Source organism: Gigantopelta aegis, chromosome 7 (genome assembly GCF_016097555.1).
Source record: "Gigantopelta aegis isolate Gae_Host chromosome 7, Gae_host_genome, whole genome shotgun sequence".
Lineage (NCBI taxonomy): Eukaryota > Metazoa > Mollusca > Gastropoda > Neomphalida > Peltospiridae > Gigantopelta > Gigantopelta aegis.
Genome location: NC_054705.1, coordinates 12531772 through 12547447, shown reverse-complemented (window position 1 = coordinate 12547447; position 15676 = coordinate 12531772). Strand labels below are relative to the sequence as shown.

Here is a 15676-nt window from a genome sequence, read left to right as displayed (position 1 = left end):
TTTAACTATTCAGCATAATTTTATATTATCATCCATTTTGGCACATTCAGTCATTATAATATTCCATACCATAACGCTGGAAGTTTAGACTAGGAAGAAAAGACATTTGAAATTAAATCATTACGCAATTAAAAAACAGCTGTACTTTATGTTCAGCGTAGGGACTATTCATTGCTGTGTAAGATGACCAAATGGCGTCACCGTAATAACAATCTTATGAAAACCATCCGTAGTTTGTTTTAGAAAAACAAAAAAACCTGTTGAGATTAGATTAAGACTAACCAAAAAGATTTTCTCCGATTTGCTAACGTAGATCGGTACTTTTAGGGCCGATTTCTCGTCGACCGCTCAAATATGCAATGTTTAAACCCACGCTCACGATCACTGAAACCTAGTTCAATATAAACCACCGATCATTAAAGATCCCATTTCACGTGCGAATTCATTATCTCGCTCAGCAAAACCTGGCTGTTCCATGTTGCGTACATTTCATGTACCCCTTTATTGTTTCTTCTTTCTATCAGGTTATGGCAAAACATTGTAACAATTACAGTTCTTATGAACGGGAAATACTGACTGCTTTAATTAATGAACATCGGGATTAAGTCGAGGATAAACAGAAAACAGATGGCAGAAGCAAAAGGGATTAAGAAAATGTCTGGTCGTCAATAATCAATAAATGTAACGCTGACAAAAAACACCCACAACCGAACAACCAAACAATGAAAGTTAAAGTGTGTTTTGTTTAACGACATCACTAGATCACTAGAGCTTTTGGAATGGATGAATGATACGGCACAAAAAAACATCGGCTATTGGGTGTCAAACAATTGTAAAAAAAAAAAAATGAATTGATGATCAACAACAATATAAAATTTAAAACAGTGTAAAGAGCTGTGCAAAGTATAAATATCACATGTATGTTAAAATGTGGTGAATATGAATATGACAGATAAATATATGAAATTTTAAATAAAAGTCAATATGAAAAAATTTCTAAATAAGTTGTGGGTGAAATCGAAATGATTCCATCACACTGTGTCTCCCAAATACATCTTTTCGCATCTGTTAAACATGATTACACTCCACCAAAAAATGGTCAGTGAATGTGTCACAAGATTATTTCATTCTTTCTCCACCGTCCACAGGAGGACAGCCACTCTCTCAGGACTGTGTTGACAGAATTAAACTTGTTTGCAACCGCAACGTTCCAATCATCTTGCCAAGTTGAAAAAATATGTTGGTTAATATCATGTTTAAGAACAGTGTAATAAATAAAAAAAACCGCACCTTCGTATCAACATCTCAATTAAGGAATGTTCCAGCTTCATATTTTGTATAGCTTAGAGACATGAAAGTGAGTCTGTCAAAATACTGGTATTATATTGGAAGTCAAATATTTGGTAATTTTAAAATGTAGTCTTAGAGAGGAAACCCGCTACATTTTCCCATTATTTTATATGCACCACCTCACAGACAGGATAGCCCGTACCACGGCCTTTGATATACCAGTTGTGGTGCACTGGCTAGAACAATAAATAGCCCAAATGGCCCACCGATGGGGATCTATCCTAGAACGACCGAACACCACGAGGATGTTTTTCCAAAGGGCTGCGTCCCGCCATCCCAAACAATTAAAGGCCTGCTGGAAAAATGTATATATCCTCTACCCAATAACTTTGATGATGATGTCACACCGAATGAAAATGGTACGTGTGTATTGTATTGCAGCTACAACCCCTGTGAATTCACTATATGTGAAAATATCTTGTTTGGTACGATCTACCTCATCACCAGATGGAAATTATACGTACTATCTACATGTATGTGATGCTGCAATAGTCAAACTGTACGGACTATCTGAAATGAACCTGTTGCAAGAAACCTCAATATCAATAGTATTTGCTGCATGACTGTAATGTTATGGCCACTGTTTATAAGTTATAATTTATTGCGGAACATAATTTGATAAATGGAATCGTTGCAGGAATTCATATTCACTGTATGCTTAAAGTGGGCCAGACTGTACATTAACAACACGCGGTACGTTTCAGGATATGGCGATTTTATTGCAATATTTCAAGATCGTCGATATCTTAGTCGGCCATATTTACATGGATCAAGACCTTAAACGCCCGATTTGGAGGTTTACTTTGAACATGGTTTAAGAAGATTTTGATCCAAGATTCAAATTTGATTTGCAACGAGAAATGAGAATTTTAGATGAGCCGAGATTGAACCGAGTTTAAACCGCAAATGAGGTTTAAACCGGCGATGAGAAATCGGGCCTTACTGTCACAAATTTCCTACCAAAGCGTCGCCATTAAAATTAAATTTGCGGCAATAAAACCACCGACCTAGGACGTAAATCCAAAAGCACAGCCGTAGCTAGCGGTATAATAATGGTATTTTAGAGCTTCTAGATTTCAAAACGTCCTGGGGGCATACCCCCGTACCCCCAAGTATCTTACGCGTTCCATGCTCGTTTCTTCTAAGAATCCATATGCCTCTTTCCGGCGGGGAGGGAGGCATGCCTATGTCTTGCGCCTTCCATGCACCTTCGTACCACAAATTAATCTGCCCTCCCCACCCACCAATACAAAGTATATTCCCTCGTGTTGTTTAGGGTGTATACCACCAAATCAAATCTCATAGACGACAATAGTAACATATGGCTGAAAATCCTACCTGCAGAGTATTAATCGACATATACACCGCGGATATATAATAATAAATACTACCACCCATCACCCTTAAAGTGAATCTGAAAAAAAGTTGGGGTCATTTCATTTTCAACATATTTTCGTGCTTATATCCAATTAAGGTTCAAGCACGCTGACCTGGGCACACACCTCAGCTATCTAATCTGTCTTGGACAGTGTATTAGTTGTTAGTGATTAGTGAGAGAGAAGAGGGTGTAGTGGTCTTACACCTACCCATTGATTCGTTAAAACTTGCTCTGGGTGGGAGCCGGTACCGGGCTGCGAACCCTGTACCAACTAGCCTTATGTCATTGGGGGTCAAGCTGCAGCGCTCATTTCGGAGATATCAGGTAGCATCTATAACTACCCAAGCTCCGCACAAAATGTGAGTACTTTTGTTTACAGGTACCCCATACATATTTCAAGCACAAGACTGCTTGACACAGTAGTACTGGATGAAATAATATTGCATTCATTTTTGGCCCAGATCATAAGACCTATTGTACTAACTGCTCTATCAAACGTTCGGTTTACCTCGAACTTTGACCCAGCTAGAAGTTGTTTGTTTGTTTGCTTTTGTTATCGTTCGTTTATTTGTGATGTTTGTTTGTTAGTTTGGTTTGGTTAAATGCATCCTACTACACACTATTTAACATGTTTACTTTAGTTTTATGCTACGTTTAGTGCTTATTGTTTTGTTTGTTTTTTAATGTAATCCTGGAATGATTGTGTGGTGTATCTCTCAGCTGATTTAATTTTTTCTCTCGTCCCAAACAGTTCACCGCAACCGATCAAAGGCCGTGGTATGTGTTTTCCTATCTCTGGGAAATTGAATATAAAAGATCCCTTGCTGCATTAAAAAAAATGTAGTTGGTTTCCTGTGGTGATTACGTGTTAGAATTACCAAATGTTTGACATCAAATAGTCGATGATTAATTAATCAATGTCCTCCAGTGGTCCCAACAGGTCACAAAACAACCGGTCAAGCCGTGGTTGTTTTATCTCTGGGAAACTAATATAAAAGATCCCTCTGTCTGTCTCTCTCCTCTCTCTCTCTCTCTCTCTCTCTCTCTCTCTCGCTCTCTCTCTCTCTCCTCTCTGTCCTGACATCTCTCTCTCTCTCTCTCTGTGTGTGTGTGAATCTCTCTCTCTCTCTCTCTCTCTCTCTCTCTCTCTCTCTCTCTCTCTCTGTCTGTCTGTCTGTCTGTCTGTCTCTCTCTCTCTCTCTCTCTCTCTCTCTCTCTCTCTCTCTCTCTCTCTCTCTCTCTCTCTCTCTCTCTCTCTCTCTCTCTCTCTCTCTGTGTGTGTGTGTGTGTCTCTCTCTCCCTGTCGGTGTGTGGTGTTTTCTTTTCTTTTTGTTTGTTTTAATTTGTGTGTGCCTGTGCGCGCGCGTGTATGTGTGTGTGTGTGCGCGCGCTCTCTGCGTGTATATGTGTATGCGTGTATGTGCGTGTTTTCCTGGATTTTTGTGTGTTTATATGTATACGTTTTGTTCAAACTTCAATTGATTTGTCTTTCCCTTAATAAAGAGTTGATATTCTTGAAACGTATGTATAAAGTATTGTGTCTCTCGTTCAACGTGAAAGCTGAAACTCTAGCCAAGGGCGGTTCTAGAACGGATCACAGGAGAGGTGTGAGAAGCACCTGAGTTATTTCCTAGTTTGTTGCGTCTCCTTGATGTGTGTCTCAAAAGAAAACAAAAGAAACAATAAGAAACAATGACACGCTTTCACTTTTAGTTTGCAGAAGGTAGATACCGGGAAACAACTTGATAACATCATTTACAACCCCCACCCGCGGACGCGATACTGTTTGGAACAGCCCTAGCAACCTGTCACGTTATCGACATTTCTAACAAGTCTCGTGACGGCCATTTTGTCAGGCGTTCTCTCTCTCTCTCTCTCTTAGCGTAAAGCAGTAAGTAAATTATTAGTATATATATTTTTACAAATCATCACTACACCGTTAATTAGTACATAAAACACATGCCATTTGCTTATAATAAAAACACTTTGACGAATTTATTTCTTACACTTAAGACAAGTACATTTTGAGAACAAAGTGTAAATTAGGTCAACTTGCCGCTAGTCGAATGCTGTTCACATATTCTGACATATAACACGAATAGGACCGCAATACACTCCAGCTATCTGTAACTGCGAACACAAGAGGGTCATAAAAAACGAAAGTACTTGGGGGTGGAGGGGGTGCAGTAAAAAAGCAACCTCATATGTATCTAGCTAGGGGTTTTTACAAAAAGAAAGTACTTGGGGGGGGGGGGGGGGAGAGCAGTAGCAGAGCAAATCAATTAGACAAATCATATTAATGTCGCTTTGAGGTCATACGTAAAGAAAGTACTTGGGGGAGGGGGGAGCACTAGCAAAGACAATGAGAACACAGTAAATTAGTTATACTTCAGCTAAACAAAATTAACAATTATAAAAAAAACGTTTTATTTTCTTTCTGTGGGCGGGAACATTGAACACCATAAACAAATTGGAACCAGAGAGATTTAGTGATTCTATCAGTACATGTTAAAGGTGTATTCTCTAGTGCACACTAAGTATATCAGTACATGTTAAAGGTGTATTCTCTAGTGCATACTAAGTATATAAGTACACGTTAAAGGTGTATTCTCTAGTGCACACTAAGTATATCAGTACGCGTTAAAGGTGTATTCTCTAGTGCAGACTAAATATATCAGTATGCATTAAAGGTGTATTCTCTAGTGCACACTAAGTATATCAGTACGCGTTAAACGTCTATTCTCTAGTGCACACTAAATATATCAGTACGCCCTAGTGCACACTAAATACATCAGTAAGCGTTAAGCCTGTATTCTCTAATGCACACTAAATACATCAGTACGCGTTAAAAGTGTATTCTCTTGTGCACACTAAATACATCATTATGTGTTAAAAGTGTATTGTCCAGTGCACACTAAATATATCAGAACACGTTAGAGTTGTGTTCTCTAGTGCACACGACGTGTGTCAGTGCACCCTAATGCTATATTCTCTACTGCTCACTACATATATCAGCACACGTTAAAGCTGTATTCTCCAGTGCACACTACATATATCAGTACATGTTAAAGCTGCATTCTCTAGTTCACACTACATATATCATTACACGTTAAAGGTGCATTCTCTAGTGTACTCTACATATATCAGTACACATTAAAGCTGTATTCTCTAGTGTACACTACATATATCAGTACACGTTAAAGGTGCATTATCTAGTGCACACTACATATATCAGTACATGTTAAAGGTGCATTCTCTAGTGCACACTACATATATCAGTACACGTTAAAGGTGCATTCTCTAGTGCACACTACATATATCAATACACGTTAAAGCAGTATTCTTTAGTGTAATAGCTCTTCAATGTTCAGACACTTCAAACATTACACAGACTCACCGTCATTCCAAACACAGTAGCATTCACTATATGACATTGATTTACAAAGTTAATATAAAGTGAACCACTTAGTCAATGAGATTAATCATTTCTACTAGTGGTAAGGGATATTTTATGTTTCACCCCACTGTGTTACGTCCTGCCCCCATTACGTGTAAACACACACTTATGAATACTATGATTGTCTTGTTGTCAACATGACGTCATCAACGTCATTTGCAGTCTTGTGTTTCTCATGTGGTTATGCATGGACATTTCTAGAATATTATTATCAATGTTTTCTTTCATTTCAGTTTGTTTCTCTTGTACAATGGAGAACGCTCAAGCACAACTTCTGGTAAACATCCATGAAGAGATTACAAAAGGTACTTTCACTGACATACAAATTATATGTAAAGACGGAACAACGACCGGAAGCCGTATTGTCCTTGCGGCGATGTCTTCGTATTTCCGGGCCATGTTCAGTTCAGATATGTCGGAGAGTCAGACGGGCGTCTTGAACCTTCCCACGGTGTCGTTGTCGGTTTTTCAAGACGTCATCAAAATGTGTTTGTGTGGAATCAATCTAGTGAGTGAAGATAACTGTATGAAGGTAATAGATGCTGCTGAGATGATGCAGCTCGACAACATCAAACAGCTCTGTGAGATATTCCTGAAGGAAGGACTGACTCTAACTGACAAAAACTGTCTAGGTTGGTGGAGACTTCTGAAAATTTACAATCTCCACGACTTGTCCAATAGAGCACTTTCCTATATGGCTGAGAAGTTTGCTGATTTTGTTCAAACAGAAAATGTTGTTCAGCTGTCAAAGGACGAATTGCTGGAAATAATTTCCAAAGAAGAGATGGAATGTACAGAAGACATCATTCTGAAAGGCGCCATGAAGTGGATTGAGCATAATAACCCGGAACCAGATGACGTCAAAGTTATTTTTGAAAACGTGCGTCTTGATATTGTAGATTCACAGTTTCTGATCGATGACGTCACATTTTCAGACGTTGTTTTTAAAAACAAATCTGTCCAGGTAATGATACAAAAAGTGCTACGTTCACCATGTCGAGTGTCGGCTCGTTCAAGGGTCAATACTAAAATACCTGATGTCTTCGTTCTCCATCATAACAAGACGTCACTTCTGTCTTGTTTCACGCCAGACAACAAGTGGGAGGACGTCCCACCAGCCCCAGTAGATCCTGGAAAATTTTATTCAGCAGCAGGTTTGGGTGACAAGATCTGTATCACTGGTGGCTTTGACAAGAAGAAATGTACATTAATTTATGACACCATTACGAAAGTGTGGTCAGTAGGTCCAAATCTCACACATGACCACAGCTATCACTGTATGGCAACAGCTAACTCTAAAGTGTACTCGATAGGTGGTCATTATAGTAATACAATAGAGGTATTGAGCGGCAGTGAGACGCACTGGCAGGTTGTTGGAGATTTGGGATTGAGACGAGAGTTCACTTTCCCTGTTACTGTTGGTGAGAACATTCTCGTTATGGGAGGAAGCATAAACTCAGTGGGATCAAATGTTATCCAGTGTTTCAACACCAGAACTCACACTGTCAGTCAGCTGAACACAAAGTTACCTTGTAGCTCATTGTCACAAAGAAGCTCTGTTCACCTCCCAGATGTTTATCTGTTAGACAACGACCGCCACGTGATGCATCTCCAGGTCACCAACACGGATGGAGAAATCAAGATTCAGGTTAAATCCATAGCGGGATGGAAATCATTTGATGTTCGCTTTGGTGTAACACACAGACATGGAAGATTGCTGTGTTTTACAGAAGATGGAATCAGCAAATTCAACCTCGCTGAAGGTAAAGAAGAAAAGAGTACATTCCCTAAATCACCTAGAAGTGGCAAAGTGTACAATGTGTGCACGGTGTCATCTGGGAAAACATTGTGATGATTGTTATTTGATTAATCTCAGTGGGAGAGCTCGTCTCGTGTTCTGAGACAAGATTAGTGTTACAAACAACACCAGGCCTGCTGAACACAATGTAAGGATTCTTCATTAATCTCAGTGGGAGAGCTCGCCTCGTATTCTGAGACAAGATTAGTCTTGCAAACAACACTAGGCCTACTGAACACACTATAAGAAGTCTCCATTAATCTCAGTGGGAGAGCTCGCCTCGTATTCTGAGACAAGATTAGTGTTACAAACAACACCAGGGATACTGAACACACTGTAAGAATTCAACATTAATCTCAGTGTGAGAGGTCGCCTCGTGGTCTGATAAGAAATAAAAGACATAGTTCTTCAAACAAAGCATTGTAAACGATGGAATAACCTCAGTGTGAGAGCTCCTCTCATGTTTTTGTTTTAATTATTTTTACCAATGACCTTGACCTTCAGTGTCAACTGGCAAAACACGAACTCATTTAAGATAGCATGATCCTATTATTATATATAAAGTTTGCTGAAAATAGAATAAGAACTGATGTCATTGGAGCAGTGACATCATGTTTATATTTCATTCTATCATTTAGCCAAATATTAATATATATATAAAATATCATCTACGGTTTGAGAATTATATTCTTTCTCTGTTTTTAGCCAGCTAGGTTGGTTATTTCTCAAACCTATTTGCAATATTTTAAATGTTTCTTGTTATATAACAGTAACCGTATTTTAATATCTCATTTGTTGTTATGCTCGTAACCGAATTAAGTAGGTTTACCCATTGTGAATTACTTATAAATAATCTTCCTATCCATGAGTATTTTAAGGCAGTCGTAACATTGTATTAATTTATCATTATAAGCCCTACAGCTTTATAGTCTTGAGTTATTAAATCATGTTTATATTTTTCAGGCTTATTCTGCCATATAAATTTTAAAACAACGTATTTAAATTGTTTAAAATCTTTTCTCCAGGATTAGGTAATGATATTAAAAGATGTGTTACTTAGGTATTATTAAAGTTTTAAGAACAGTTATTTTTCCTAAGACTGTTACTGGTTTTTTGTTGTGGTTTTTTGTTGTGGTTTTGGTGGGTTTTGTTGTTGTTTTTGGGTTGTTGTTTTAGAGAGGATGGGTTTTTTTAACAAATATTTATTCACAGAACCCATGTTTTCATTTGTTTTTTATGTTATGATACATTCGGTCTACCATAGTTGGTAACACGTCTATGACGTACTTTCGGTCTTGTTGACTTTTCCACTGTCTTCTTTTATTCTTTAAAGTTCAAAGGAACTTAAACAATCTGTCCCAACCACAGGGATGAAGCGACAGAATTACAATAGAAAAATATACATTACCATTTTGGTATACAGATCGAAATTTTCATTCTGTATTTACAATCGTTATTATCAAGAGGTTATACATGTATGTATGAATATTAAAGATACAGATAAAAAAACTATTGTATATTATGTGCCCTAATTCTCATAGCTAATAATTTTGGACTACACATTGACTATACATAATGGGTTCTGTGAGACATTTTCTATTATATTGTATCTACTTATACACTTATCTACACCCAACCCCACCAACCGCCACCCCACAACGCACACACACACAAACACACACACAAATCCCACCAACAAACAAACCTCAAATATACATACATAACTACACATACGCACACAGACACGCACGCAAGATTTAATGAAATAAAAGAAATAAACGAGTATTATTCTTATAAAAAAAGAGAATAATTTGACTATGACTAGCATCGCTGTCTGCCATAAAATATTAATATACATGTACATAACACCAAAGTAACCAACAGTTACAAATTGCATAATTTGTTTAGCAGTAATTGTCTGACTGTGTCTTTAATAGATTATGATACATCGCCCATTTAGTTTGAAATTCATTGTGTAAACTTTTACCACGATAAATACTTCTTTATATTTAAAATGTTTCATATTTGTTAAGATATCTATTACTTTACACTTACAGATAAAACATTTAACAAGTAATGGAAACAGATCACGAATTTCGTCAGTTGTTGTAATATTATTTTCTCCTTGTAGAATAACTTTGGCATCGAGAGATAAATATTGAATATGAGGTCATTTATCAAGTAAGAATTGGACAAAAGAATTCCAAAAGGTTTTGACTGGTACACAGTTGCAAAAAAAAGATTTAATATGGTTTCTGGGGGGCTTTTATAAAATGTACAAAGATTAGTTTCGGCTTTGTTAATTTTTTTTAAAAACACAAATGTTAGTTGTAATAATTCTATACAATAATCTGCATTGGAACCACATTAACTTAGTATCTTGAGTTGTTTTAAAACGTTTGGAGTATATTGTTGCCCAACTGATTTCAGAATAAAAGAGTTCTTCCCATGTTGGTTCTGTCCTTATATTTTGTTAGTTTTCTAATAGACCACAGTTTCGTGGCGTTTTGCATTTATTTTATTTTAGATTCATAATTAGCTGCAGTAGTATCTTCCAAATCTACTAAAAGGTTGGTACCAAGTAAATTGAATTGTGTTGCACCCTAGTCTAATTTCCATCTTGTATGGTGGTAAACATCATTAGAAAACGTTTTGCATCCAATCCATATAGCTTTTGATTGAGAATAATTTATTTTTAGGCCTGAGATCTGTTCATAATAGTCTAATTCCGTTAGTGTACTGTGAAGGGACTCGGTAGATCCATCTAGAATAAAACGTGTCGTCAGTATATTGCGATATTAAATATTATTCACCATCTCTATTTATGCCTTTAATAGTTGAGTTATTTCTAATAATAATTGCAAGAATTACAGCACATATAACACAAAATACATGGCGATATTGGGTCGCCTTGTCTGCATCACCGTTATAAAATGATTGGTTGAGATAGAAATCCATTTTGTATTACTCTTGACATAGAATTATTATAAAACGGTTTGGTCCAGTTTTTTATTGATGTTTGAAAATTGAAAATTGCAAGTGCTTTATTTATAAATAACAAGAGTGCGTCGTTAAATAAAACATTTTCTTCCTTCCTATAAATGGCCATGATAATGAATCAATTCTCTTTCGAAGTCTAGTAACCCAGGAATATTATGCAGTTCAGTACATTGCATAATATCATGTATTAGTCTTATAGGCCGTGGTATGTGCTATCCTGTCTGTGGGATGGTGCATATAAAAGATCCTTTGCCACTAATTAAAAAATGTAGCGGGTTTCCTCTCTATAGACTATATGTCAGTATTACCAAATGTTTTACGTTCAATAGCCAAAGATTAATAAAACAATGTGCCCTAGTGGCGTCGTTAAACAAAACAAACGTTAGCTTCAAAACCCAGTTTAGTAATCGAGCACGAACACTTGGCATCCTGAATATGCCAGTGATTTCAATCATGGATTCGTTATTCCATAAATAAAAGTGGCAGTCCTCCTATAGATCAAGTGGCAGTCCTCCTATAGACCAAATCTCTCCATCTCCTACGTGCTAATTTAGATCATCATATCCAAACGGTTCTCGGTCACTTTCTTTCTGTGTTGTTTTGTTTGTTTTTGTTGTTTGTTTGTTTTGTTTTGTATTATTTGTTGGGGTGTTGCTTGTTTGGGGTGTTGTTGTTTTTGTATTGTTTATTGGTTTTTGTTTTGTCTTTTGTTTGTTGTTATTGTTTTCTTTCAAATATAATACATTATAGATATTTACTTTTTTTTATTGTGAATTCATTTGTTTCATGTAAGTGTTCTGTGTATTTTTAGTTAGAAATTGTGTTTGTTGTGGGGAGTGTTTAATTTTAGCGGACTGGATGTTGCATGTCTCATATCCTGTTGTCAGTTACATTGTCGGTCGCTAAATAAAATATTCTGTGAGCCGCTCCTAACATATCTTCAAGATGTTAAATTATTTTGTCTCTCGTATATAGTTGTAGAGTTAACCGTTTATATTAGTTTGGTTGAATACAACTCACAACACAGCTGGTCTTGCTCTATTCTGGGATGACGTTAACCATTTCATTCAACCATTGTTTTCATGTATATATTTTCATTCTGGTTCTCAGTGTTTGTGTTTCACAATGAGGACTTTCTGAACAAGGTGGAGGGGGCGAGACGTAGCCCAGTCGTAAAGCGCACGCCTGATGCGCGATCAGACTAGGATCGATCCCCGTCGGTGTACCCATTGAGCTATTTCTCGTTTGAGCCAGAGCACCATGACTGGAATATTAAAAGCCGTGGTATGTGCTGTCCTGTATGTGGGGTGGTGCATATAAAAGATCCCTTGCTACTAATGGAAAAATGTAGCAGGTTTTCGTCTCCATGACTGTGTCAACATGACCATATGTTTGACATCCAGTAACCGATGATTAATAAATCAATGTGCTCTAGTGGTGTTGTTAAACAAAACAAACAAACTTCTGAAGAAGGTGTGCGGCTTACCTAAACTGATCATTTAGATTATCGGTAAAACGACAAACACGATGACGATTGCGCATGATATCGGTCGTCATAGCTTAAAATTGTTTACATTTGGTATTGTAAAATAATATTTGTAAATATATTAACATCTATCTTCTGTAAATGTTATATAAATATAAATATAAATATATATAAATAAGTAGTGATTCGAAATTCATCACCAAAGCACAGTAGTGCAATAGATACATTTCCTGCAAAATTATTTCCTATAAAATATTGGTCCATGTTCCTGTTTCAATTAGCAAAACGTAGTTATGAATTACATATAGTTTTATTTTTATCAAGTATATTGAGATATGTGACACATTTAATTAATTGCAATCGTGCGACAGAGTGATCCGATATGGCCGTACGTTAGTCCTTCCCATTAGGGAACGTCGTTCTCTTACCATGGTATTTACTGCGCCTGACCCCCAAAGAATTGCAAGAAAACGTTTTTTGATGGTTTTATGTGTTGTTGGGTCTGGAGAACAACATATGAAAAGTTGGACAGAATTGGACCACCGGAAAAGGGTCAAACATGACGTCAAAAGAAAATGGTTGCTGGGCTAAAACAATGACTGATATTTACGATTTCTGCTGAGTTCCACTGTTTCAAACCATTGTAAGTATGAACAGTACTTACATAAACTAATATCTTTGTATGAGAATTATTCTATGGCATCATGGTGTCCCTTATGACGGCATGCAGTGGCGGATCCAGGGGGGAGGGGGCGCACGGTCCGCACGCCCCCCTATTCGCGGCAGACGTTTTATTTTTTACGTTATATTTTACTCTCAAGATTACAGGAAATCGCATCTACGGCACATCTGCGCCCCCCCCCCCCCCCCCTTATAGAAAATCCTGGATCCGCCACTGGCATGACGAGGAGGAGAACCCCAAAATTTGCAAAATAACATGTCTCTAGCCATTGTTCCTACTTTGACAATAACCCACCAGATCAGTCTTGTTCCTCTTCATCTGATATTGGCTCCTGTGACATATTATCACAATTGCTATCCTGGCAACGTCCACAGGCACTTGTACAATCCATTCCATGCTTTCTACAGCTGCATCTGAGCGTGTTACAACCAGCTGAAGAGTTGCAGTGGATCATCTGAAGTAGAATGTCAGGAGCAGGACTCTTATCCATCATAATCGGAACTAATCTTTCGCAATGAACATCCCAACCCCATTCAGTCGGGTCCATGCCCTCACTAGTGCCCATCCACACCATAATTTGATAGTGCGTCCTCAGAGAGTGAAATTTCGTGGTTGAAGCCGTTGGAGGAAGTCGTTCTGGTGTGACCACGGTCTTAGCTGTTGCAACCTTCTTACAAAGTAAACTATACCTCATGGATTCCAGGGAGTCACTTTGATTGCCACCGAACAATGAAATCATTGCCCTGGAGCCAGCATTTTCCACAGCAATTTTGTCATTCTTGGGTGAACAAATGACTGTTGAGCAACTACGTAAGACCGAATCATCCTTGATGATCCTTTGGAAACCGGTAAATGCATGGGTAAACAGAAGATCAACACATGCTCTATCACTTAGTAGTTGTTTTAGAACCCCAATGTTATAAACATATGGTGTGGATTTGTCTGAGCGAAAGTAGATATCCTTGCAATCCTTAACCTTTGCATGATACAGGATGAGGATCAACAAGTCTGTGTCTTCCCCGATGAGAGTTGTAGACTTGTAGGAAGACATAGAAATGGCTGCTTGCACTATATCCACGTCTGCATCTCCCTCAGCCTGGATGACATCACAGCCTTTGTGCCGTAAGCAGCCAGCAATGAGATCAATCACAGTCTGTTTGCTTGTCTCGTTTGAAAGGAAATCCTCCTTTTTCCCAACGAACTTAGTTGCATCTGATATGTTGACTATATTTGTGATCTTATTTACACCACGTCGCTGATGTAGCCGTCAAAAACAACAGTGGCACTACCATAGTGATTCAAAGTGAATGACGCATATGTATCAGCAATTGAACTGTACGTGGATCCCTCATTCCATTTCAAACGATGTAGAAGAGACCCTCCATCTAGAACATAGTGTTCGGTGTCTGGAATAGCCTGACAAACTGCATCATCAGATAGGGCAGCGACATGATTCCTCAATGCTTCCACCAGTTGTGCCTTATCGGGTTTGCGTAAACAATTCTTGGCTTCAAATAAAGATGGTGGATATGGGCAAAGTTCGTAGCTCATTACATCATTAAGGCAGAGATCACCCGACTGTGATACTACAATGAATCTTTGAAATAATAGAGCTGGATCTACTGTTCTGTCCTCACTAACCTTGATGGCCCGGGCAGTTGCTAGCGTCCTGACTTTTGTATTTCGTTTGTGCGAATATGAAAACACAGACTGTCCTTCCATCTCTTTCACTACATCACTGCCATGCACATTTACATGCACATTTACATCTTCATTGGCACTGATTCCAGTTATTATATTGCGCAATTTTGCATTATCGGAGAATGGAGAAACCCGTCCAAGTTTTTCTGCAATTTTCTTTGAGTCCACTTCATCTCTAGTCATCCTTGAAACGGCTGCCTCTTTATGCTGTTCGCTGATAGTATAGACATTCTTAGTGAATTCCTGCATGACATAGTTCTAAACTGATGTTACAGTGGAAGACATTGTCCAAACAGCTCTCTGATGTTCTGTCATGCCACTTCCTCGTGTAAGCCCTCCTGTACTTTTAAGGGACTTCATCAGTGTTTGTTCAATCACTAGATCTGAACTAAGACCAGCCCAATACTGGTTTGTGCGTCTGATGACATGTAATCCATTTGTGAACTTCTGATAAACTGCAGGGTTTTCATCTTCTGAAGGTATAAATAACCAGACTTGAGGTAATTTGCATGCCCAGCCGCTGCGAATATGGGTAGACAATCAGATATAGCATGGAGGTGCATTTTCCATGATCCTGTACGGTCGGCCTCGTTTAGTTCCCTGGCAACTCCAAGCATTTGCTGATAATTCAGCCATAGTTTACTTTTTTTCGAATAATCTGATAATTCACCTTTTTTCAAGGTCAGCGCATCATCAATCCTTTTGATACAATCAGACTTCAGCAAATAATCCAAATCAATTTCACCAGTCTTCAGTTCAGTGTATAACCATTCAAGTTCTTTCAAGTGATTTGCAGTGCCGGGGAAATCATCAATGAATTTAGC

At 37.9% G+C, this 15676-nt stretch overlaps 1 protein-coding gene across 1 annotated transcript; it reads left to right on the top strand.

Annotated features, from left to right (window-relative positions):
• Positions 1–4503: 4503 nt before the first annotated feature.
• Positions 4504–10434, top strand: LOC121377583 (kelch-like protein 12). Its single transcript, XM_041505641.1, has 2 exons — positions 4504–4619; positions 6419–10434. The coding sequence occupies exon 2, from the start codon at positions 6436–6438 to the stop codon at positions 8035–8037; it is 1602 nt and encodes a 533-aa protein (XP_041361575.1). The 5' UTR covers positions 4504–4619; positions 6419–6435; the 3' UTR covers positions 8038–10434.
• The last annotated feature ends 5242 nt before the right edge of the window (positions 10435–15676 follow it).

Excerpts from the sequence above, each read along its gene's own strand:
- LOC121377583 (XM_041505641.1), top strand. The coding sequence starts at position 6,436 with ATGGAGAACGCTCAAGCACAACTTCTGGTAAACATCCATGAAGAGATT.